We start from the raw sequence: 26413 nt of genomic DNA on the forward strand, positions 1-26413 counted from the left end.
TTCCAGTTACAACCTTTGTGGCACTTGACTGTTTAACTTTGCTGACCCTCGGCATAGGTAGTCTTAATGCTTAAGAGCAACATTCCCTATATCTCTGCTCTTAAAAAAGGTTTCTCTCTGAAAGAATTACAGTCCATTTTTATAGCATCCAGAGTAAGTTTTCCACCCAAAAAACCTGGATTTCTTCGAAAAGAAGTTATAGGGAAAATGGGCAATGAACTGAGTTCAGATCCAGAGCTGTCTTCCTCAGAAGTCATAATGGCCGGTGTGATGGTAGGCAGGTAATCTACTGTGGCATCCTCAAGTGGATTAACCAAGCATTCAGAAAATACTTGGCTCTCATTCGGATCTTCAGGTATAAGTTTCTTGTACAAAGATGGCAACTGATAGCTCCCAATACTATCTGTTATATTGGTAGTCAAAGAATTGCACTTGTTAGTTCTCATAGATAGTGCTTCTGTCTTGCACATATTTCTGTATACATGCCCATCCATAAAAGCGAAGCCCTGTCTTTCAATTAAGATTTCCTTTATTTGTAGAGTTTCGGGGTCTTCAGATCTGACTGGGTGGCTTAAAAACACTGTAGAGTTGGAACTTGATTCATCCTTGAGGAAGAAATTGAGAGAAAATGTGAGTTTGATAATAATATAATATACCTCTCTAAAAGCAAGCATTTTTGCACAAATGTCACTTTTATATAACTGCTAGGCACAATTTGACATTCGTAAATCCTTGTATAAAGTGGGTTTTTTTCACCACAAATGTTTAACAGATTCTGAGGTTTGTATGAGAATGTCACATCAATAAACTTGGCACGTGTTTTTCATCTGAGAGAATCTACTTTCAAGAAGAGGAAATTTTAGAAAACTGAAGCTAAATTACTTATATTTATTCTTTTTTAACTGCAAATTTAAGGAAGATCTTTTTCTGTTCAGAAAGAAAAGTCAATCAGCTGGGTTGGAGTTATCAAGTAAGTTGGTTTACCTTTGTAGATGTGAATTCTTTTGCCCATGTAGAGTTGGCTGGATCTGGATACCAACCAAATACCAGAGCAGAAAAGAGAGAGAAAATCCTAGTGAGAAAAAAAATAAAACAAGTTTTAAGTGATTATGTCCCAATTGTGGGATGTGAAAATATCTCTAGAAATTATTAAACTACGCAGAGCTATATGAGAGTCTTCGGGCATGAGTACTACACATATAGTCCTCAACTTACAAACACAATTGAGCCCAACATTTGTGTTGTTAAGAGAAATTTGTTAAGTGAGTCTTGCCCCCATTTTATGACTTTTCTTGCCACATTTGTTAAGTGAATCACTGCAGTTGATAAGCTAGTGGTTGTTAAGTGAATCTGGTCTGTTTTTTGGCTGTTTTTCAGACCATTTTCAGGCTGGTTTTGGCCCCCAAAACAGCTGGAAAACAGTCTGGAAAACGAGCAGGGGCAGGGCCAGCCAGTGGTGGGATTTGCCAGTTTGCTGAACTGCACAGAATCTTAACTACCGGTTCGCCCAAACTGGTGAGAACTGGCAGCAGCCCACCTCTGTATAGGGTCTCCTCTTTGACCTGAGGTTGGACTAAAAGACCTCCAAGATCCCTTCCAACTCTGTTATTCTGTTTGTTCGCCATCTTTTTTATAAAAATGCAACGAAGGGGGATATAAATTAAATAAGTGAATAAATAAATGAAAGAATCATAACTCTTTACTTTTCTCTCTCTTCCCAAAGCAAGTTTTAGAAGGTGGCGGCTCTATAAGCATTTGATGGGCACCCTTCTCCACATATCTCAATGTATGTATGTTTGCCTAAGGTTTTTCTGGTTGGCTTTTGGGCTCTTAGTGGAGTAGTAGACATACAATAGAGGGGTTGCTAAGATAAAGGAAAGGAAGAAGCAACTAAAAAGGCAGATAATATTAGAGCATCCATGTTTAAAACAGGGTCTTTTTGTAGACGGCCCCTTTGGCTTCCAAAAATGAAATATACCCATGGAACCCTATCAGGTATCTTGCTGAATGCCCATGCATATGTAAAGATAAGGAGCTGAAATGTATGGATGCATTGGAACACAACAAGTCAAAGTATAGTTAAAGGTAGAGCACCGAGCAGAATCATTATGAAGAATGAACGTAGTATAATGATCTGAAGTTGTTGATAAAGACAAGATACGGACTGTGTTTGCTGTGGAGGAATTTAGGTTTTTATGGGTCCACAGGCAGCCATTAATAGCTTCTCTGTTGGTATTAAACTTTTAAAATTAAATAAAAACCATCCTGCTTAACTTTGCCTTGCATGTCTCAACTGATTCTGGATATCTTTACAATCAAGAGAGTGATTTCCCCTGTGAATTATCCTATTCAATTTTTATTGTGTTGTAATTTTATGTCACTCTACATCTAACAAACACTAATCATCTAAAGCAGGGATGTGAAATCCGATCTCATAGTCGTATCTGTTTGACAGGCCTGATCTAAAGAAAGCCACTTCCATGTATTGGTTAAGGCATCAAACCAGAAATGAAGAGATTGTGAGAGTTCTAGTCCTGCCTTAGGTCCAAAATTGCTTGGTGACCTTGGGCCAGACAGTTTCCCTCAGCCTTGGGAAGGAGACAATAAAGACAAAGAAACTTTTGAAAAACCTTGCCAAGAAAACTAAACACACCTGTCCAGGCAGTCTCTGCGAACTAGATATGGTTAAACATTTTTTAAAAAATCATCTAAAAAAATTAGGATAACTTACTTTCGCCGAACAGCTGGTATACAGCAAAAGAAGACTGAAAGTCCAATAATAATGGAAATGGCTACAATTGGGACCCAGTCGGTAGCATCTATAAATTCACCTGCTACATTAAGACAAAAGCACAGGTATTAAAACGTTACAATGAAGATTAACCAGAATTTAGAAATCTGATTTCTTTTTGAAGGCATTAATTTAGTCTCTTACAACTTTTTTGGATGAGATCCATGACGCATTACTCTGTAAGACACACATGTTACTACAGGTAGCTTCAACTTACGACTGGTTGCTTAATGGCCATTCAAAAGCACAATGGGCTCAGAACAGATGGTTTATAGCCCATAAAGCACTTTTGGTCATCCTAAAATGCCACACCACATCATCACCCCCGTGGTCATGTAAACGCATTTTGGGCGCTTGGTAACTCTCTCATCTTATTGGTCAGTTGCACGACCTCAATTTGTGATGTTTTTTGCTGGTTTCTGGTAAAAACAACCCTACCCATTTGAAAGAATGGGTTCACATTTATGACTTAGTTAAAGACTGCTGAAAGAAATGTCATAAAATCAGATCTGGTCACATGGGTGCCTCAACGTATAGCCATAACAACTGGTCCCAATTGTGGTTATATGTCAAAGACTACCCTGTTTCCCCCAAAATAAGACTTCCCCGGATAATAAGTCAAATTGGGCTTATTATCCGGGGAGGTCTTATTTTCAGGGAAACACAGTACCTGTTTATTAAAGCAACCACCCTAGATACTTTTCTATATAGTAATCCCAACCTTCCAATTGGAGAAGATAATTTAATAACTTGTGCAGCTTACTGTTTAAAAATCAAACTATTTCACCTAACATTTTGACAGATGATAATCTGCCTAACATGAATTTGTTTGAAAAACAAACAAACACTCAACCGTTACTCATAATGGTGACATGTTATAATTACTTTTTATGTAGATCAGCTCTTCATTCCCTTTCGGGCTTTCTCCAGCATTTGTAGAAGCCGTCATCCAAATCACATAGGAACCACCAACCTCTATGTTTTTTATATAAAAGGGTTGTGGGGCTGGTTTAGAGAGCTCTGATTAGAAAAATAAAAAGGTGAAAGAATAATTGTTTCCCAGCATAAGCTCTTATCAAATCAAGCTGCATATCTTTGCCTTGGTGATTTAAAGCAGTTTCCATTTCTTTGGGCACAGAGCAATTCCCAAAGTACTCGGTTTCAAGTATTTGGCATGGCTAGTCTAGTGAAGAGGAGGACCAGGGGAGACTTGAGAGCAGGGTTCCAATATCTGAGGGAATGCCACAGAGAGAAGGTGGATCAAGCTATTCTCCAAAGCACCCAAAGGCCAGACAAGGAATAATGGATGGAAACTGACCAAGGAGAGATTCAACCTAGAAATAAGGAGAAATGTTTTGACAGTGAGAACAAATCAACCAGGGGAACAGAAGTTGCCATCGGAAGTTGTGGGTGCTTCATCACTGGAGGCTTTCAAGAAACGACTGGACTGCCATTTGTCAGAAATGGTGTAGGGCCGTGATGTCAAACCTATGGCACATGTGCCCAAAATGGTGCGCGAAGCCATGTCACCAGAACGCTTTGCTTTCCCTGTTTGTCTTCTGTGTTTCTGGCATGCATGTGTGCGCGATGACCAGCTGTCTGTGTGCACAGCAGTGCTGAAAACTGTTGTGCGCATGCGCACTGGTCAGCCGATTGTTGGGTATGCATGTGTGCTAGAACCCAGAAGTTCGGTTTTCCAGAGCGTGATCCCTTCGTGCGCATGGCAGTGCTGAAAATCGCCCTGTGCATGCGTGCGGGCCAGCTGATCGTCGGGTGCACATGCACACTAGAACCCAGAAGATTGGCTTTTCCGGACGACAGCCCTGACATGCGAGTGTGACGTTTCCGCATGACGTTTTTGGCACCGAGTGCTGAAAAGGTTCGCCATCACTGGTGTAAGGGTTTCCTGCTTGGGTTGGAGGTTGGACTAGAAGACCTACAAGGTCCCTTCCAACTCTGTTAATCTGTTATCTGAATACCTTTAATTTCTGACTGAAAGCTATTGATAGAAGCTATTGAACATCATCAATGCTGGAAGGAACTGGAGTTTGCTCTCTATTTATACCAGTGGCTTGCCATGTCATTATTGGTAGGCGTGATCTTGGTTGTTCCTTGACGAGGCTATTGTTTACTGCTAGTTTATTTGTCTTAAGTTGCTAGTCCTTGACTGAAAGTTGCCCACCCCCTCCCTTTTTTTAGTACCCTATGCATTTTGCACTTTAAGAATTAGGGTTATTAATTTTTATAAGGTACCTACTGTGGACATCCGGGGGTACAGAAAAGAATTGTTTCTGCAAATAAATCTTGTAACTAATGATACATCCCATCCTCCGATGTTCTGGAACTTCTCTCCAGGAGATCAAAATGCTGCCACCTTCCACAGTTACATTCACAATCTGAGGTCCTGTTAATGGAGCTACAAAGGAAAGCTTTGTGAAAAAGTTGATTATCTCAGATCAGAGTTCCCCAACATTTCTGGCTTTGCAGGCCAATTGGGGGGGGGGGGTTGTTTCCGCATGAGTGGTCGACAATTGCACACATCCATGCACAGCTCCATTTATGTGAGTGGCGTGCACGTGCACCCCTGCTGCTCACTAAAATAGAGCATGTGAAAATTTGCTTGTGCGCTTGTGCACTCGCCGACCGTTTCCATGGCCCGGTTGCAAAACCCTCATAGCCCACAGGTTGGCGACCCCTGTCTTAGAGGATCTCAGACCTTAAACCAAACCATCCGTTACTTTTACCTTTTGCTGAGATATTTTCTGTGGTCGTAGCTGCTTTTCCTGCTCTGTCCCGATAGAGCGCAAACACACTGATGTGGTAGCATACGTTGGGCTTTAAATTCTCTAGAAATTAGAAAATGGTCTTTCAGGTGGTAGCTGACTGCAGCGCTTCACAATTTTAGGAGGAGAGTGGTTATATTTTTTTCAACACGATGTTTGCAAATCAGCTATTTATTGGTATAGAGTAGACATTGAGTCATCCTAGAGTCTAGATTTAGACAATGATATCTAATGGTGTTTTTGGAAGCTAACTTTTTTTTTTCTTAGTTTGTTCCTCCCCCCTCCCCCCACCAATCTTGGTGGCTTTAAGCTGTGTGGACTTCAATTCCCATAATTTCCCAGTCTTTGCTTCTTGGTCCTCTATCCTAAAGGCCACGTGTTTCAGGTATGTTTTCTGTCTCTCAGATCAATTTAGGAAAGATTTGGACTTGAGGGGTAAAAGGGTATGCAGACTTGCTTCTGCTGGATTGATTATCAATAAGAAAATATTACTTTGTTCATTAGCAAAACTAAAGCTCTTTTTTTCCTGAAGTTTGCAGAATGAAAACATAAGATCAAATCAGATGCAATATGCGTTCTTGTAAAATTATCAATCTGTAGATTAAAAGCCTTGAGGAAAGACTTTAGGACACGGGTTGTAAAATGCGTCACGAAGTATGAAAAACAGTCGTAAGTCACTTTTTTCACTGCTGTTTTAACTTCAGTCAGTAAATGAACAGTTGTAAATTGAGGATTGCCTGTAATCCATTCCAGCATATCCAACTATTACAGGAGTGTCAAATTTAAGGCCTGCGGACCAGATCTGACCCATGAGGTTCTTAGATGTGGCCCATGGGGCTGTCCTGGAAACAGTGAAGGATCAGCACGAGCCGCCTCTGCCAGCAAAAACGGAACTCGGGGGGGACGGGACCAAATGTGGCCCTCCCAAAGTCCGTTTTCGCTGGCAGAGGGCTGCAGGAGGATGTTCCCATTCCCGCCCGGTCCACCACACAAGTGATGTCGAGTTGGCCATGCCCACTCGCCCCCCCCCAAGATCGAACGCAACCCTGATGCGGCCCTCAATGAAATTGAGTTTGACACGCCTGATCTATTACATTGGTTGGGGAAGGTTGTACTGACTTGCTGTGCAATGCTGACTTAAATGCGTGAATATTTAAAAGCAACACTTGTTTGTAATTGCTTGTCTAAACTATCTTGTTAGCAATGTGTTTTCCTGTGGGATATGGTTTACCTTTTATCACTGTGCAATTAGAAACAGGAATTTTAAACCATGTCGGAGAGATGTTGTTCCTGTGATAGACTTGAGGGATCTCTACCCATTCAATTACGTATCCATTGATGAAAGAGGATGGTGTTGAAGGTGCTTCCCATTTAACAACGATTCTCTCATTCTCCATGGTTGTGGCAGACACCTGGTTAGGTGGTAGCAGTTCTTTGAAGAAGAAGAAGAAGAAGAAGAAGAAGAAGAAGAAGAAGAAGAAGAAGAAGAAGAAGAAGAAGAAGAAGAAGAAGAAGAAGAAGAAGAAGAAGAAGAAGAAACAATAGCTTTATTCAGCTCATCTGGAATGCAACTTCATCAGCCCTGGAGACATTTAAATTAGAAATGGAAGTAACGCTCATAGAGATGTTAGTAAGATGGAATAAGATTTTGAACTCCCCAATGGAACTATAAGTAATCAGTGATCTGTAATATTGAACTTAAAAAAATTCAAAATTAATAGCTAATGCAAAAGAAAATTAAACTGAATTATCCTTATCTGTTGAGTTGGTACTACTGTACTATGTTATATGATGAAGGAATCTGTTTGATTCATACTATTTAATATGAATCAAAGCAAAATCCACCCTGGAATTCTTTCTGTGGCCATTAACTTAATGAGGGTGTAAGTTCTGAAGAAGAAAAAAGTACCTTACCTGTAATTCCCAATTTTGTGGTTATGTAGACAGATGGGGAGATGCCCCGTGAATTCTTCGAATTAAGTGTTATGTTATAATCTGCCTTAAGGGAGACATGCGAGAAAACAGTGTGGGTGGTCACACTCATTTCTGCAGTTCTAGGTGGCATCTGGTTGAGATTTTGAAATATCACTTGATAATGAAAGTTTTGGCTTATTGTTCCTGGTACATTTTTGGACTGTAAAAAAACAAAAACAAACATTTTGCATGTTAGTTTAATGTCATGCCCCAATACAGGGCAACTGCACCAGAACTGGAAAGACATTGGGCCCAAAAATTCACTCTATCATGAAGTTGTATCTTTCTCTGTTTGATTTTTCTCCACAGCTGGCTAAAGAGGGCCTAGGGTAGAGAAGGGGGCGGGTCTTCTGTAGCTTTCTGGCAGATGAAGAAAGTACTTTTTGACCCCATCTGTCAAGGCTCCACTTTTGCGCAGGAAAATGCAGCAGTGATGGCTGCATTCTTGCGCAACTATATTATGAATTGCAGATTCCTCCTTTCCAGTGGCGGATTCAACAGTCTTTACTACCGGTTCTGTGGGCCTGGCTTGGTGGGCATGGCAGGGGAATGAGACTGTAAAATCTCCATTCCTCCCCACCCCACTAAGCTGCTTTTCAGCTCCATTCTGTGCAGGGCAACAAAAGAAGACCCAGTTGATCAGCTGGGACTCTGATCAGCCGCGATTCGGGAGACAACAAAAAGATGGGGGCGGGGCCAGTCAGTGGTGCCAGTTCTCTGAACTACTCAAAATTTCTGCTACCAATTTACCAGAACCGGTCAGAACTGGCAGAATACCACCTCTGCTCCTTTCCCCATTTCCTTTTTAAAAATCAGAATAAGATGCATACAGAAAGGTTTACCTTCCAGAAGAGAGTAATGTTCTGCATTTTGGAAGAGGTCTCCTCCTTTAAATACCAGACATCAACAGGTTCAAACGGCACTGAGAACCAAGAAAAATGTCCTTAGAAAGTAATGTTTACATCAATTTGGGAGCAAAGTTGGCCAAGTGTTAGGCAGCAAACAAATGGGAGAATGCTATGAATACTTGGCAATCAAAGATTTACTCATTCTAGCAAAAGAAGTAATGATTTACCCTTACCAACTAGGAAATTTCCCCAAAGTTACCAAAACTCAGACCGCAGATAGAAATTCTTCCAAGTATGATGTCAGTGGGTCTTCATCATTTTTAGTATCTTTAAAAGGGGAAGGGCTGGGAGATATCAACATGCATTGCCACCCGATTCATTTTCCATTTTTTCCAAGATATCTACAGGTCAGTGGTGGGATACAAATCATTTAACAACCGGTTCTCCACCCTAATGATTTCTTCCAACAACCAGTTCACCAAACTGCTCAGAAAGTTAACAATTGACCATTTTTCACACTTGCAACCATTACAACATCCTTATGGTCACGTGATCAAAATTCAAACGCTTGGCAAGTGATTCATATTTATGGCGGGTGGCAGTGTCCCAGGGTCATTTGATCACCATTTGCAACCTACTCACAAGCCAGGTCCATGGGGGAGCCAGATTCACTTAATGACTGTGTTACTAAATTAACTGCAGTGTTTCACTTGTGGTAAGAAAGGGGCAAAATTCACTTAACAAATGTCTCACTTAGCAACAGAAAGTTTGGGCTCAATTGTAGTCGTAAGTCAAAGACTACTTATACATTAGCATCCTATCTGCAATAAGGGATACAGATAATCCTCGGCATACAGCCACAATTGAGCCCAGAATGTATGTTGTTAAGTGAGACATTTGTTGAGGGAGTTTTGCCCCATTTTACAACATTTCTCGCCACTGTTGTTAAGTGAATCACTGCAGTTGATAGGGTTTGAACAGTCACTAAATGAACTGCTGTAAATTGAGGACTAGCTGTAATTGGTCTCAGGTGATCTCAGTCTCAGCTTAGAGAAGGAGCCAGGCTGGATGAGATGTTGAAATTGGTGCCAGCTAAACCATAAGCAGCATAAGCATTATCCTAACCCCCAAACATGTCATTGAAGCCCAATAGATTACAGAGGCACTCTTAAAATTAATTTAAAAAATGAGTGACCAGCAGAGTTTGTTTGGAAATGTATTTGTCTGCCAATAAACAAAGGTTTAAGATTAATTTTAAAGGACAGAAAACACCCACAAATGACTAGAAGTGGTGGAGCAAAGCAACCTTCCTTATTTGTCCTAGAAAATGGAATTTGACTACTATCAATCCCCACCATTTTGTGAATGAGCAAATGCTTGTGGCAGCCATTTTCTGAGAGTGCTTTAGATAGACCTTCCCTCTCTCGCTTAGTTTTTTAGGACATTAAAAATATTTTTTTTCATTTCTCCCTAAGTTCCTATGACATTGCAGCCTGGCCTGAATTAGTTTATCCATGACTTATTTTTATGTCAGCAACAAAATAAATGTTAGACATGTGGAGTTATTATTTTATTACCTGCTTCTGTTTGAAATGCTGGGCTCCAATCACTCCATAAACCCCTTTCCAGAAAAAGCCTGCAGGAAACTTGGAATTCATATTTTATCTTGGGCTGCAGGTCATGAAGATCGTACCTTTTAGCGTTTAGATTTTCAAGCTAGTATGAAAAGGGAGATGAAAGCACTCAGATGCAACTTAATAAAAGCTGTTTTTCTCTGGTAATTTCACTGAGAGACAGAAAAGCTCTATTTACACCCAACAGAACCCTGCAACAATCCTGTAAGTGCTATAAGATGCCCTAGTTGGGCACTGCAAGAGAGACACAGGCTCTTCTAAATTAAAAGCCAGACCTGGCGCAAGCATTCACCTTTGTTCCTAATTACGTGCTGGGACCAAAGCTTCATTGTTTTGTAAACACAAATCTCCATCTTGTTTCTCCTCCATACAGAGGTGTGAGGCTGCTTTAAAGTTGTCTGTCACTAATGAACATTACTAGGTCGGTTAGGACCTCACTGATGGGACAAGGCAGAATTGCAAAACTATCATTTTTATCATTGGTTGGATTCAGACATTGCACGACTATATCATGCCATTCGTAACTGTTGTTACCTGAAGATGCCACATTGGTTGCAACACATCATGCCAGCAAAGCGACATGGAAATGTTTGCAGTTTCACTTGTATTTTGGCTTCCAAGCACCATGCAAGCATTGGGTTTGGCAATGCAGTGAAATCAACAGTTGTTCTATGTTTGGATGACTTTGAGGCTAGAGATGGATGCCTTTTCCCTTGCGGCAGCTTAATGTATCTATTTTCTAGAATAGAATAGAATAGAATAGAATAGAATAGAATAGAATAGAATAGTTGGAAGGGACCTTTTCTAATCCAACCCCCTACTTAGGCAGGAAACCCTATACCATTTCAGACAAATGATTGTCCAATCACTTCTTAAAAACTTCTAGTGGAGCATTCACAACTTCTGGAGGCAAGCTGTTCCACTGATTAATTGTTCTAACTGTCAGGAAATTTCTCCTTAGTTCTAGGTTGCTTCTCTCCTTGATTCGTTTCCACCCATTGCTTCTTGTCCTGCCTTCAGGTGTTTTGGAGAATAGCTTGACTCCCTCTTCTTTCCTCCCTTTGTGTGTGTGTGTGTGTGAGAGAGAGAGAGAGAGAACCATACCATGTTTTGCCATCAAATTGTGCAAGCATGATCTGGAAAGCTGCTGGAGACCACAATATCAGGACTGAACAAGATTATAACATGCTTGGGAGAGTTGCTCACCTCTGTACTAAGCTCCCTGCTTCTATATCCTGTACTTAGTTTATAGAGCACAAGTGCTCAATGCACAAAGCATGTTAAGCCAAAACTCAACTGTATTACGGCTTAGTAAGATATATGCGTTTACTTGTGGTCACCTGGAGAACTATTTGCTTTCTTTTGGTGCAAAGAAGCATTCTGGATGCTATCTTGCATCTTGTATCCACCAAAAGGTTTAAAAAATGTGCAGAAGACTCAAAAGAGCAGATAGAGATCATGCTATTGATGTTGGTTAGTAGGTACACATTTGGAAGTATGTGTTAAATTAATGACAGATTATGAATCCAGAATTAAAAATGAGATGGGTGCAGTATTAAAGATATTCACTCCCTAGTTGAGTAAGAACAAAAGTATGACTCAATATCTTGCTATAAACTTTGCCTCCAGGGACATGATTTAGGTGAAAAGCACCAGAAAGCACCAACAATCTGCTCCCATTACATCAGGATATATTTTGCATAAAACATGCTGTTGATTTCTTTTCTATTGGATGCTTACTATGGGAGTGAAAATGCTGACATATCTGACTATCACTAAGGCATTACATTAGCAATATAGAAAATAACAACTTGCATAATTATAAAGAATAAAATATCCTTACTTTCTGTCTTTATTTGTATTGTTGTCCAAACCCTGTAATAAAGCAATTTCATTTCATTTCAACATTCCTACCGTAATCCAGGAATTACTGTGGATTGGTTGGTATCTCAGTCTAAAGCCCTGTGTTTCTTGCTGATCTTGCCAGAAGATGGTACAATTTTGGGGAATAAAGGCATCGCAGCTTACTGAGAGGTTCACAGGAGGGTGAGGCTTCACTGTGTTGTGATGATCAGGGATGCACCAACGTGAACAAAAACGCAACATTATTTTTGGAAATAAAATTCTGAGCCATAATATTAACAATACTATAAGAATTCTCAAGACCAGACTGACTAATCCTATATCTTGTTACGTGCAGTTATATGTTAGATCAGGGCTGTAAAACTCATGGGCCGCGGGCCAGATGTGTCATGCGCTGGCCACGCCCATGCCTGGTTTAGCAAAAGGTGGGAAGTCCTGATATGTCACGTGACACCGTCGTGATGACACGAATTTGACACCCCTATGTTAGATGCTTCTGAAAAGACCGTAAGTGGGAGACAAAAACAATACAATCACCTGCTTATCACCTTGAAAATTATATTCAGCGATTCACTGTCTATAATCCTAGAAGGGTCACATATTCCCATTGCTTTATATAATCTATTTCCTTGTTCCAATCATCCCTCTGTTAAACCTTTACAGATAGTCCTCAATTTACAAACATTCATTTAGCAACTGTTGAAGTTACAACGGCACTGGGAGAAAAAGTGACTTACAACTGGTCCTTCCACTCAATGACCATTGTAGCATCCACACATATATGCGATCAAAATTTGGATGCTTGGCAACGGCATGCATTTTACAATGGTTGCAGCATCCTGGGATCATATAGTCATCATTTGTGACCTTCCCAGCTGGCTTCCGACAAGCAAAGTGGGGGGGGGGGTAGCCTGATTCACTTAACAACCAGGTGATTCGCTTAAACAACTAGACTGATTTGCTTAACAACAGGGGCAAAAAAAAGGATTGTAAAATTGGGTGTGACTCACTTAACGTATCTTGCTTAGCAAGAACAGATTCTTTTTCCAATTGTCATTAAGTCAAGGAGCATCTTTACAACTTCACAAGCAAATCATACACACTTGATATTGTTTGTCTTCAAGAGGCATGCATTTGTAAAGCTGAGTCCAAAAATTCCAAAAACAGTCAGGGTGGAAAGCACACAGATTTATACTTTCTTATTGTTTAAAGATCAGTGGCAGAAACCTGACTTTTTAGTAGTTTTATCCCACCCGTGGAACTCAAAATAAGACTCATGAGGGATTTCCCCTTCATTTTATCCCAATTAACATTACCATGTAATATAGGTTGGGCTAGAGATAATGAATGAAACAATGTCATACAGAAAACTCCAGGACCAGGTGGGGAGTTGACTGCAGTCCTATTTAGTCCCTATATCCCAGTGGGTTTCCTGGGGTCTGTATTCTGTATGCAACACTTGCAGGAATTTCTACATCACTTTGGTTTAAACACCATCAAAAGGGCCACCTCCAAAGGCAATTTATCAAGGGTTGCAAAGTACTACCAGTATTTATAATAATAATAATAATAAATTTGAATTTATTAGCCGCTCCCTTTCCAGGCAGGACTCGGGGCGGCGTACACTAGGACATATAGCAAAGGCAGCAAAAACACTTTCAATACAAGAGTTGTTTTAGTTGAGCTGACCGACTGATTAGAAATTGAATCTTCACTCAAAATATTATTTCCAATAATTTATCTTTAGTTCCTGATAATTACCAATGTCTATTAATGTGAACTGCATTGGTTCAGACGAATTGCTCCCAAGTTTATTTGTGGCTTCGACCACAACTGTATAAGTGGTTTCAAAGTCCAGCTTTTTCCTGAGATCTACTGTGTGAACTGTAGTGCTATTTTTTTCTCCCAAGACTGTCCCATTGGGGGTTTCATTTGTTACCCTGCAACAAAAAAAGAAACAGAGATTAACAGTGTGAATGATCTTTTCTCCTCCCCCTCCTTTTTCTCATTCCCCTTCCCACTTTCCTTCCTTCCTTCCTTCCTTCCTTCCTTCCTTCTTTTTTCCTTGCCTAGGTTTATTTTACACCTATATAAAATTGTATGACAATCACAGAAATTATTTAAACGTTCAGTTCATAAATAAAGACTTGTTTCTTTTTATGTGACTTGAATCTGACACTTTTTATTATAATATCCAGTTTAATTGTTTGCTCTAATACACACACACACCACGAAATCAAATCAAATCAAAGAATTGGCATTTTTATTATATCAAAGTCTCCATCCCAAACCTCTGGTGCATCTAAAAATTATCAATATTTATGTGATATAACCCGAATCTGTAACAGCCCCCAAAGATATTAAACCAAAGGGCCAAAAGGGGGAGGTGTGTTATTATAAGCCATGATATCGGTCTACGATTGGATACAATTACATTCTGCCAACCATCAAGAAAATCTTCTGAATGGAACAGACGATTAGAAAAGGGAAGAGGAGATAAGAGAACTTTTATCCCTGAACTTTCGACTCACAATATAAAGATAAATTGTGAGAGACAGCCACCGATTTTAAAGCCACAGATGTTAAGGAGGAAGCAATAATATCAGCTGGATCTGGTTATTGAAGAACATCCAACCTAACTTCCAACCTCAGAACAATTTATTAAGGTGAAGGATGTTATTCCTTTTGTAGAATTAAATAAGGTTCAACTCATCATGGACTATGCCATCTTCTCCTTTGCCTCAGACTTTACAATATTTTGAATTACCCTAAGAATGGGAACAAATCCTCAAAAAATGCTTGCAGAGCAAAAGTGGATGTCAGGGTATTTAAGCTCTAATGGTTGGCAACCATGGCCAATATTTTTATCAAAGCTAGCTCAAATTCCACTCATTTCATCCCAGGTGGTACATAAGAAAATGGAAACAGAGATGAAGTGATAAAGCAGAATTGGCCAGATGTAAACTTAATTATAAGGGAGACAGAACTTACTTACCATAGTGTATAGGTAGTAAACAGATAGGTATAATATCCTTTATCCCAAGAACAAATGGTGGGTCCATATTTTCCATACTGGGCACATGATACATTTTTTGGTTGATCTGGAGCGACTTAAAAAAGAAAAGTAGTCAACAGCTGAGATGGGAGGAAATGATTCTTGGTTTGAATCTTTCTTTCTTATAAAAATTATTGTGTAAGAGTCTGTTTGAACATTCCAGTGTACAGTGAATCCATGCATCAAACCTATTTGAGGAAAGACCTGTCATGTGTACAGTAATAATACATATATTCCACCAAGGAAGTGAGACATTAAGTTTTCATCTTATTTTCCCCATTAATTCAGAAGAGATAATATTGTCAAAAAATAGCTTGGTTTTGTGGTGGTTTTCTTATATGGATCTGATGAGGGGAAGTGGGTTGCTGAACATTGCAACAAAGCAGTAGTGATAAAGGTAAACTTTCCCCTCACACATATGTGCTAGTCGTTCCCGACTCTAGGGGGCAGTGCTCATCTCCGTTTCAAAGCTGAAGAGCCAGCGCTGTCCAAAGATGTCTCCGTGATCAAGTGGCCGGCATGACTAAACGCTGAAGGCACACGGAACTGTTACCTTCCCATCAAAGGTGGTTCCTATTTTTCTACTTGCATTTTTACGTGCTTTCGAACTGCTAGGTTGGCAGAAGCTGGGACAAGTAACAGGAGCTCCCTCCGTTATGTGCTAGCGATTCGAACTGCCAAACTGCCGACTTTCTGATTGATAAGCTCAGCGTCTTAGCCACCACATCCCTTAGCTACCACGTCCCTTAGCCACTATGTTTCTTAAACGTAGATATGTAGGTAAACATATGTTATGTGACTCTTGTTCTTCTCACTGCAGTCCTATTTTTGCTAAATAATCCAGCTACTCAAACCCTTTATAGCATAAAAGTGGAAAGATGAAAGCCTGTATCTTATTTTCGTAGGCAAAGCCTTAGTGGGAGTTATTAATTTCAAATAGAAAAGAAAATAGGACCGGCAGTGAGATGAAGAGTTATCAAAAAAAAAATCAGAATTTCAGCTTTCTTAAAAGCTCAGAAACAGGAGGATTATACACAGGAATGGGCAAAATGGATTGATTATATACAGAATAAATACCAGACTAGGAGTTATTATGTAGCCTTTAGGTAAGAATGTTCAGATTGATAGATGATCAGAGTAAATAATATATGGGATGTTTGGAATTGTTAGAGTGGTATACAGCGGAAGTCAGGGGGGTGGGTTCGTGTGGGAGGTGGCGGAGGGTTAGGGTGGAGGGCGGGGCAATATATATGTATGAATAAATTAGAAGATGGGATTAACGAAACATTGTTATTCTAGGAGAAATTTATATTAAGAGTTATAGATGTTAAATTAGCTTAGAAAATGGGATCAATGTGTTATTATTAATTTAAGAGAAATTTATATTGTGTTTGCTGGGAGGAGAGGGGTTACGAGTAATTTACTTTAAGACAGGGGGAGGGGAGGGGGCAAAGTATTTGGTATAATATTTGAATGTGAATTTTTGCGGGGGGGGTGGGGGGGTATAGTATTTGTATGAGATTTACATTGTATGGCGGGGGGGTGAAAAGGGGGAAAATTTGTTTGTACAAAACTCTTTTAATAAAAAAAAAATCAGAGAACAAGATAACAGCACATTTCTCTATTCAAAATTTTGAGTGATTATAACACATAAGCATTTTTATTAGGTATAACATGGTCAAAGGCAAGAATTCTTTTTTTGTCCGATGGCCATATTGAGCAAAACACCCATCTCACGAAAGGCAAAATCTGTCTTTCCTCAGTTACTGCTATTATTCTAATATTAATTTTCTCCAATTAATTTATCCCACCACCTCATTATGTCTCATTGATTACATAAAACCATATATTCATAACAGAACAAATTCCCTTCCCATATTCTTCCGTACATAGTTAACAAAAGTTTTAAAAAGCTTCTTACTTCCAACAACAACATAAATTCCACATATGCGCTGTGATCTCGGTGCTTTGCAATCGCATTCAAATGTCTGCCTCCCAAAAATATTCAGTAGAACCTGGGTCCTGATTGAAGAATTCGGAGAGCTGCTGCTACTGATAATGGAGTGGTTGTGTAACAAAACGATGTTACAATGCCTACGGTAGAAGCTCTTGTTTAGCCAGCAGGACAGATCCACCGTTGATTTTAATGACAGCTCCGTGCCATTTGCACTCATTTGTCCCCTGGAAGGCAGGAAAGAACTCAACAAGGAGGACAGTTAAGATGCAGGATTTTTCATTTTATTATTTTACTCTTTTATGATTATTGTATTTATTGGTTTTCTTTTTGGGAGCCAAGAGTTGAGGCTGTATAAAAAGGGAGCTGTATAAATCTTTTAATAAACAAATATTAACTTCTTGCAACAGAAATAAACTGGGTTTTGGACACCGTGTTTTGCCCTGTGCCAGTAAAAATGCTTGTGTAGAGTCCCCGAATATGGCAAAACAAACAGCCCACAAGGACATCTACAGAAGGAGTAAAAAAGAAAAAGGGAGAAAAATCAGAACAGCAGCAGAACTCCATAGTCAGCCATCTTAGTTTTGTTAACATCCCATGGCTTCCATTTAGGAATGGTATTCAGCCGGTTCAGACTGGTTTAGGCGAACCGGTAATTCCGACAATCAGCTGAAAGCGAACCAGTTCGCTCCAACGATCAGGGGGCCCGCCAGCCCGCCCCTGCACTTATACTGACTTATATTTCCTTTGTTTGAAGTCCAGATGATAGATACGGGAGAGCGGATTGCCCGCCTCAGCTGTTTTACTCACCGGGGCTGCAGTAGAAGGTAAGTTTTTGAGCTGTTTTTAAATGCACTGCAAACTGAGCACATGCTCAGCGAACCGGTTACACTGGTTGAATCCCACCACTGCTCTCATTTATGGTCTTGGGTCCCATAAATGCTCACATTTACTCTTATTTACTCTTATTCTTGATCCTGGAGACTACATTCAAAGTCTATCATTAGTGTAATGTTGTTATATAGTCTTTTCCAGCTGGTGTCCTCCAAAAAAAAAGTTGGATTCAAGATCTTTTTAAGTGCAGGACCAATTATTTTGGTGGTCCCAGTTAAACAGCCCCTCTTATCAAGTATAGTTCAAATTTTGAAATCCCACATAGATACTTAAGTGCCTCCCTCTCTTTTCAGGGCTACCCATAATGTTGTAAGCTGCAGGTAAAAGGCAGCAGATAGAAGGGAGGTAATATTCTGCTCTTGGTTTCTGTCCTTGTTGGGCTTTGGTGCCCATTGTGTTAAGTGACCTGTATCGATTGGGGATTACCAGAGTGAAATATATGGCACAAGTAACATCTGATTGAAGGAAGCTGCTCCAAACTTGAAGCCTTCTCTTTTTTAATCTTCCCAAAATTAAGTACCAATTTTGTCTCTACATTTGTCTCGGCTTGTTAGCCATTAAAGCATTATTGGGCAAACCAAGGAATCTCCTACCATTGCTCTGCTGCCTTCAGATTGCCAAGCCAAGTTTCCAGTGTTTATGCAGGCAGTGAAAGAAGACATAATAGTGAGATCACTTGCCCATGAGCTGCAACTTCCTGGGTGTTCTCCTCTATAGCTATTGAAGGGAAATCACATGAGCTTCTCTGAAATGGTTGTACAGGTGAATCAGTTACACCGTGAGATAGTGGGCTGCGGTCACTGAGAGAGAGAGACACATGGAGAGGCAGAGGAAGGAAGGGCTCTGTCAAATTCGAATGCTGTTATTTCCACCTGTTCTTATCTCTCCTTCCTCCCACTTTTATCTTAGAAATTGATTTGGCGGCAATAGATCATTATATATAGAACTTTCAGGGAAAGTTTTTCATGTAAGCAGTTTAGCTTGAATCTGGATTTTCTTGATTGATATTCTCACTGTTGCATGTTATGTACCAAAAATAGCAGAACCGCCACCATTTCCTTTGCGTGCCACAACACAGCTTCTATATGTCATACAAAGCAGGGTCTGTTGAATCTCTCCTCTAGGGTTTGCTAGAACACCCAAGCACTGCCAGAAAGGAGATCGAATGAGCAAAAGAAAAAAGAAAAAAAAGTGTGTTTGTAGGGCCTATCCTGATTGTTTACTAGACCCAACTAGAGTAAAAATCCTTAGAATGGAACAAAATTTCAACTCTGAAAAAAATGCAAGCAGCTTATTTCTCCAATAGCTCTTTGTCAACAAAAGAGTCTATATTTGCCTCAGTGGATGTCACAACCAATGTAGAACTATCATAAAAGGAATTCTGCATTATTTCAGCCACCTTAAAAACCCAATGGACAGAAGGATATGTATATTTATTTAGGATTTTTAAAAAATGTTTGTATTATTTCAAAATGTTTTTATTGTTTTAACTGTGGCATATTTTTTTAATTGTAAGCTGCCCAGAATCATTGATTGAAATGGACATCTGTAGAAACTGAATAAATAAAATCAAATAATTTTTAAACTATTTTCTTTTCAAGAAAAAAAAGATGCTACTCAACCATTTACTCTTGCATTCTTCTGATAGCAAAACGTTTACTCCTAGAATAAAAAAAACACAAAGATGTTTCATAATAAACAATTTCAAAACCTAAGTAATTGTAAAAGGAAATAAACAATTTCAAAACAATTTCATAAACAATTTCAAAACCTAAGTAATTGTAAAAGTAAAGAAGTATTGTTTGTACAGATTTCATTACAGGAGGAAATTATGGGATCTGCTGACTTGTTCAGCTCAAGTTGAATTTTTTTCAAAGTTGAATAGACTGGAGTTAGACCTCCCATAGTCAAGAAATGAGAGTCCAGATCCTCTTCACACTAACATAACGTATTTTTCAGAGTATAAGATGCACCTTTTCCCTCAAAAAAGAGGCTGAAAATCTGGGTGCATCTTATACACTGAATACAGCATTTTTTTTTGCCTCCAGAAATTCCGCCTTCACCAAAATGGCCATGCATTGCCTTTAGGAGGCTTTCAGAGTGCTCCTGGGGACTGGGGAGGGCAGAAATGAGTGAAAAACGGACCATTTTTGCCCCCTCAAGCACTCTACCAGCCCCCTAAAGGCTATTCATGCCATTTTTTAAAAAAAAACAGGCCTGTTTTTGCAAAAAATGAGTCGTTTTTGGAGGTCTGCAGAGTGCAAAAACTTTTTTTTAAAAATTGCCTCTTCAAAATCTTGGTGTGTCTTATAAAAATACGGTAGTTCTTTCTCCAAATTTGCTGTTCAGACTATCTAGTAACTCTACTGCTGATTGTACATTGTCTACATCAAATCTACATTACTCATTGTTTGTATCCCCAAGCTCTAACCTCAGGCAGCTCTTTATTTAAAGTAATGAGAATATGGTCAGTACCTCTATAGTTTGGATGAAGCTTTTGTTCACATATCACCCTCCCCACTTGGCAGACGACTTTATGATAGGATAGGAATATTTTTCCTCCTGTGACTCTTCTAGATTATTGCCCTTACTGAAGATACATAGGCTAAAAAAGTCCCAGATTTCCAAAAACACACTCACCTGCTCCCAAGAATACTAAAAACCACATTTTTAAAGGTAAGCTTCCTATGTTGATCATCTTGATATCTTCTGCTGAATTTTTACTCCTGATTTTATTTTTAAATTAATAATCAGTACATATAATCAGCAAATAATCCTTTAAGGAGGAAGACACTTTCGTATTTTTGGCACAGGACTGAAAAGTTGGGAGTTCACCACAAACAATCATACTGCATTGGAATGATGAAGTGTGGATATTCTTCTAAAAGCAGATGCTTCTGCCAAGAAACCAAATGGTTTGGATCCACGGTTTGTCTTTTCTTTCAGAGTCTTGCCTTCCCAAGCTGTATTTGCTGCTTCTCTACCCATCCACCCACCCCTCCGTTCAGGAACAATACTTCATGATGTATGTGATTCGTCATGAAACCTATGTCTTTGGTTTCTTTTTCTTTCTTTCTTTTCAGTGATGAGCAATATTTCCCAAGTTTTGTTTCTGGGTTCATGAAGACTGAAACGAAACAGAGAGGCGAATTAGAGGGAAAGCCTTATCAGGTTTATTAGATTTACTTTAAAAAAATATGAGGGAAGGAATCAGAAATAAGAGTTGTAACCAGATAGAAAGGTGTTGTTTCTAATATTTAACTCTGTGATCAAACTCTAGCGCAGGGGTCACCAACCTTGGCAACTTTAAGAGACATGGATTTCAACTATCACGAATTGTTGCTAGTTGCATGCTGGCTGGGGAATTCTGGGAGTTGACATCCACAAGTCTTAAAGTTGCCAAGGTTGGACACCCCTGCTCTAGAGCAAAGATGACTCAGCTAGAAAATCTCAGTCCCAAACGGATGTGATGTGAACCCTATCTTTTTTTAAAATCACTGCTGCTCACCAAAGACTGTGCCTCCACCCCAAGAAAGAACTTGCTTATGTCTGCCTAGTTTCTTAATCTTGGAAGGTTTCAATGGTTGCCACCAATATGGTTTGTGGAAGCCATCAATAAATCATAGGTGCGGCATGCCTATTTTTTTAAATTATTACATGAGGTTCATCTTCAGAAGTTGGAGTGGGAAACCGAGCTAGGTTGTAATCTGGAGGCTTAGCTTGGCACATCTGATGTACCTTCTCAGTCACAAACAATTTATATAAACAATTTAGAAAACAAAATATATAAACAATAAACAATTTGTATAAACAAATCATAGATATTGAAGGGGGAGTTTAATGGGCAAGGATTTACCTTCATTGACAAGACATAAATCTTAAAGGCTCACATTTTGTCATTCTTTCACCACCATACAATGGTTATAAAAAGTCTATACACTCCTGTTAGAATGCCAGGGTTTTCTGATGCAATAAATAAACAAATCAGACCAAGATAAATCACTTCAGAATTTCTCCCCTACCTTTACTATAACCTCTAAGGTGTACAAGTCAATTAAAAAACAAACTGAAATCTTTTAGGGAGGGGAAGGTAACAATAAAAACATACAATAGCAGGCAATAACTCGAACGACAGTGAAAATTGGACAACTTTATGGAAAGATCTTTGCTTGGGTACCATCTCCCACATGGAATATGGAAAATTTGGACAAGACTTGAGAATAGAGGTGTCACGATGTAAGAAGAACTTGATATGGACAATATCACAGGAGATGGAAGCTATGAATGTGGGGATTTGCAGAGTCTTGAATATTAATTGATATGCCATAATCTTGATGGACCATGTATAGTGGATAATTTGTTCCTGGTAAATGATAAAGCTATTCAGATTGCTACTTTCTGGGCCTCCAATTCTATGTAATATCACATAAATGTTTTAAATCCCTTCTGTGCTGAAAAAAATGCACAGAAATGTTTGTGCAGGAACTGTAAGCGAGTTAGTCAATGTGGAAAACATGCAGCGTAACATTAAAATAAGTACAAGATAGATATCTATATTGTCTAGGTAGTTCATTCCTTTTAAGTGGAAAAGTGTGTTATCTGTGAAACCATTTCCCTTGCCATCTTTTGGAAGGAGTAAGTGACTATCTGATGAATATCTGATTTCCTCAGATCATTTCCCAAGTATGACAAAACAGAACATCAAAAAGCTCTTTCAGTTTCTTTATCTGTCAAAAGAATAGACTGGATGAGTGATCAGTTCAGGATATTAAGAAAACTTGTCTCTTTACAAAAAAAATATTTTCCATGTGGTGTAGCAGTCAACAGAGAGGAATTAAACACAGCTACCTATGGCAGCATGCAATGTACATACACACACACACACCAATGTTGGTGGATTTCTAGTATGCTTATAAGTCAGAACAAACTTAACATGTTAAGCCACAAAGATTCACCTTTGGGCAAGGTAAGCACCATTGTTTTCTCTTGAACAATTGTCCAAACCAGTACTTTATTTTTGTTATGTAATTGATTCCGTTTATATTTACACTTTGGTTTTAGTATTCATAGATTCGTAGATTCTATGATTCTTTCATGTTGTTCCAGTTAATTTGTACTATCTGATCTTCTAGCAGTTGTACAAGCACATTTGGAATTATACTTTCATAGCTTGTTGCACTTGTTAAATTTACCAAGGGAAGCAATCCTAAATATATGCTCAAATGTTCCTTTTTTTATTAGTTTTCCTATTTATCATAGAATCATAGGTTTGAAAGGGGACATTTATAATTATCAGCCTGGTGCAAAAAATTCAAATTAAAGCATCCCAGATGGATGCTCTCCAGGGTCTGCTTGAATGGAACCAAAGAAGATGAGCCAGTCACCACCTTTCTTGACAACTAAGAGATCCCACTGTCCTTAAATGATGTAGTGTGACAGAAATGTGTTGGAAATATACCTTTTTTGGATGAAGTCTGTTATAGTGCTGAAATAAAAAAGTTGGAAAGGACACGGAGGACGATCAAGTTCAACCTTCCTGCTCAATGCAGAGTGCACTATCCATTATACCACTCTAACAGGTGACTATCCAGCTTGTCTTGAAGACCTTCAGTGAAGGAGAACTGATGATATAATATAACAGCCTGGCTATCAGCTCATATGGTCAGGAAATTCCTTCTGATACCAGTTTTACCCTTGTAATTATAAGTATCCTATTGTAGGAATGGCTTTGAGAGATGGGAGAAATGCTGCCTTGGGAACAATGAGATAAAGGAGGAGAGGGGTGAGCTCGCAACTGCAAAATGGACAGAGAAAGAAACTTAGAAAGGATCTATCTTATCAGGCTGTAAAAAGAGATGGTGGTGGCTGATTTGTACTTTCAGACTTGCACAATTCTGTTAATGTAGCCTTACACTAAAATAGAATTAGCTAATTTGATTCGTTTCCCGTCTGATCTACCCAGGAAGGCTGACCACTCAGCAGATGGTTTTAATCCACTTGTCCTAGTCCTCTGGCACAACAGAGAACCATCTGCTCACTCTTCTGTGTGACAGCCTTTCAGAAGTTTGAAACCTACTATTCAATCATCTCTTCCATAGGATAAGTCTACATTTAACCATTTTTATACAGTTTGGTTTCCAGACTTCTCATCACGTAGATAGCTAATTCTCCGAGGTGCTCTGTTTTGTCATTAACTTTTTAGAACTGTGATGCCCAAAATTGGAGACAGTATTCCAAACAGTCCCCAACTCCAGGGCAGAGTAGAATTGAACAGTTTCTCCTCATAATCTGGACTCTACATTCCTGTTAACACACCTCAAGACCGGCTTTACCTTTTTAGTAGCTGCATCCCACTGCTAGCTTATATTTAATTTGACACCCAGATTCCTCACACGTGTACTATTGCCAAGATAGATCTCCCCCATCTCATCCTTGTCCCTTTCAGTTTTCTCCCCAAACCCAGATGCAGAACTGTACGTATCCCCTTCGTTAGTTCCATCCTATTCATTTCAGTCCTTTTTGCTGAAACCTGGTATTCAGGTATCTTCGAACCTTTGTAAAAAATCTCTTCTAACTTGTCCCTTTCAGCTTTGAATCATCTGAAAATTGATAAGCATCACATCAGAGGTCTAACCCAAGCCGCTGATTTAAAAGTACTACATCTCTCCAAGCTGAAGCCTAAACACGAACTCTTGGCCTCTGGCGCAACTGTGAGTCCATCTAGCATCGCTTTAGACCCAACTTTTTATATTTTATTATTTCATTTAAAGGAATAAGGTGAAATCAGATGACAAAATTTTTGCTACCTACAAAAGTACGTCCACGTACACGAAGTCTATCAAGAAAGGAGCTGCTAATCGCAGCATGCCTATCGAAGAGCTTCGGGCCTCTCACAAGTTTTTACTTAAGAATAAGAGGGTTTCACCTTTTGCTTCTTTTAATAGAAAGGCAGCTTTTAGTAGCACTTTCTGTAAAATGGTAACAGCTAACAAAGCCTGATTAATATAAAGAGACAGAGACTGGGTAATATTTTGCTCCTTTAAAAAAACCTTAAAACAGGGGTGTCCAAACTTGGGGACTTTAAGACTTGTGGACTTCAACTCCCAGAATTCTCCAGCCAGCCATGGCTGGGGAATTCTGGGAGTTGAAGTCCACAAGTTTTAAAGTTCCCAAGTTTGGACACCCCTGCCTTAGAAGATTGTCCATTTCTCCCCCCCCCCCTCATTTAATCGAGAGCTCTTCCATCTTTGTTTATTTTTAATGCTACTGCTGTTCGGGCCATACACTCGATCGATCTGATCCCCAGAAATGGAACCGAAGTGAGTAGATGGGATCGCTCTGTTTGCAAAAGATTCCAGGGCAGGAGCAGGCAGTTTTGCCCGCCGAGGAATCCACCCTCCCGTCTTCCCCAAATCTTCAGCGAGTCGGGAAAAATCTCTCCCTTTCCTTCCCTATTCAGCCCCGTAGGGCAACTTACCCGCCTCAGGGCATTCTCAGCAGGCAGCGCGTAGCTCATCACTCCGCCGGCATCTTCTCTGCTGCTTCGTAGAAAGAGAGAGAGAGAAAAAAAAAGGAAAAAGGGAGGGGTGGGGAGGAAACAGCACTCCGCCCCCACCATTCTTATTGCGGACGCCTTAAGAACTAATTTCAGCATTGATTTAATCTGACCAATGGCCAGGAAATTAAAAAAAAATGTTTCGGATGGAATTGATACGGCATAGATAAAAGACAAAGTACAAAATATTACTTACATCCACGTGTCCTATTAGCGTGCTAAATGCACTAACTATCCCAGCCATGGTACATTTAAAAATTAAAGAAAAGCCTATCGCGTGGAGTACATATCCCCTAGCAGCTTATTATTAAAAAAGAAATATCCCAAATGGTATTTGGAGTAAGCAGCCTGCAGTAGAAAGCACGGCCAAGGTCGGGACCTAAATGTTGAGAGGGGAAATGGATCCTGACTGAAACTTCGATTTTTGGAGGCTGAGATTTTCCTGCTGAAAAGATCCCTGATTTCCCATTAGCCCAAGGTTGCTCCAGAGTAGCTGTTCTCAACTTTGCTTCTTCTCTTTCTCCTCCTTCCTCTTTCTCCTTCTCCTCTTTCTATTTCTCCTTCTCCTCCTTGTGTTCCCAAAATTGAAATGAAGAACCATCACAAACCAAGAAAGGAATTTAGAAAGCAGCAACCAGTTCAACACTTCTCAATTCCTAGCTATGCATTTCTCTTCTCTTTGCTTTCTTGTTTTCCCCTGTAGGAAGTTATCACCCAGCCCTCTCCCAGAAAAATGAAATATCCTAGGAAATATTAAAAAGGCAGAATATTTCTCTGGATGTGAAAAGGGAGAAACATATTTTAAAGACAGAATAGCTTCCCGCCTCCACCCACTTTGTCAATGGGCCATTAAGAAGGCCAAGCCAGTCCCTTTACATAATAAAGAGTTCTCCCCTTCAGCTCCAGGGGGATGGGATTAAGGCATGATAATATTGGCCCTTTACCCAACTCCCCACATGGCATCTGAGAACTCAACCAAACCTGGATTCAAAACGCAGCCTAGAGTGTTTCTCCTGCATGGCCCCATGGGAGTCTAACAACCAATCAGAATACAAGATCAAG

General features: G+C 39.6%; 1 protein-coding gene across 1 annotated transcript; it reads right to left on the bottom strand.

Moving 5' to 3' along the window:
- On the bottom strand, positions 1-25335 carry IL12RB2 (interleukin 12 receptor subunit beta 2). Its single transcript, XM_081948275.1, has 17 exons — positions 25274-25335; positions 20437-20923; positions 19419-19458; positions 16870-17129; positions 14889-15003; positions 13655-13833; positions 11945-12087; positions 9974-10112; positions 8391-8470; positions 7489-7708; positions 6806-7006; positions 5536-5637; positions 5049-5207; positions 3677-3811; positions 2732-2834; positions 985-1072; positions 1-605 (listed from the first exon to the last, which is right to left on the bottom strand). Exons 2-17 carry the CDS (start codon positions 20492-20494, stop codon positions 87-89), a joined length of 2541 nt encoding a protein of 846 aa, XP_081804401.1. The 5' UTR covers positions 20495-20923; positions 25274-25335; the 3' UTR covers positions 1-86.
- Between the last annotated feature and the right edge of the window lie 1078 nt (positions 25336-26413).

The sequence above is a fragment of the Natrix helvetica genome (assembly GCF_964273705.1).
Source record: "Natrix helvetica genome assembly, chromosome: 3".
In the NCBI taxonomy this organism is placed as follows: domain Eukaryota; kingdom Metazoa; phylum Chordata; class Lepidosauria; order Squamata; family Natricidae; genus Natrix; species Natrix helvetica.

Bases quoted from the DNA above. Each gene is read 5' to 3' on its own strand.
- IL12RB2 (XM_081948275.1), bottom strand. From the start codon at position 20,494: ATGATCAACATAGGAAGCTTACCTTTAAAAATGTGGTTTTTAGTATTC. The intron at 17,130-19,418 runs GTTGAGTAGCAT...CCTGCCTTCCAG, and splicing joins GAAGAATGCAAGAGTAAATG to GGGACAAATGAGTGCAAATG. The intron at 7,007-7,488 runs GTAAGGTACTTT...TCTTCTTCAAAG, and splicing joins CACAAAATTGGGAATTACAG to AACTGCTACCACCTAACCAG.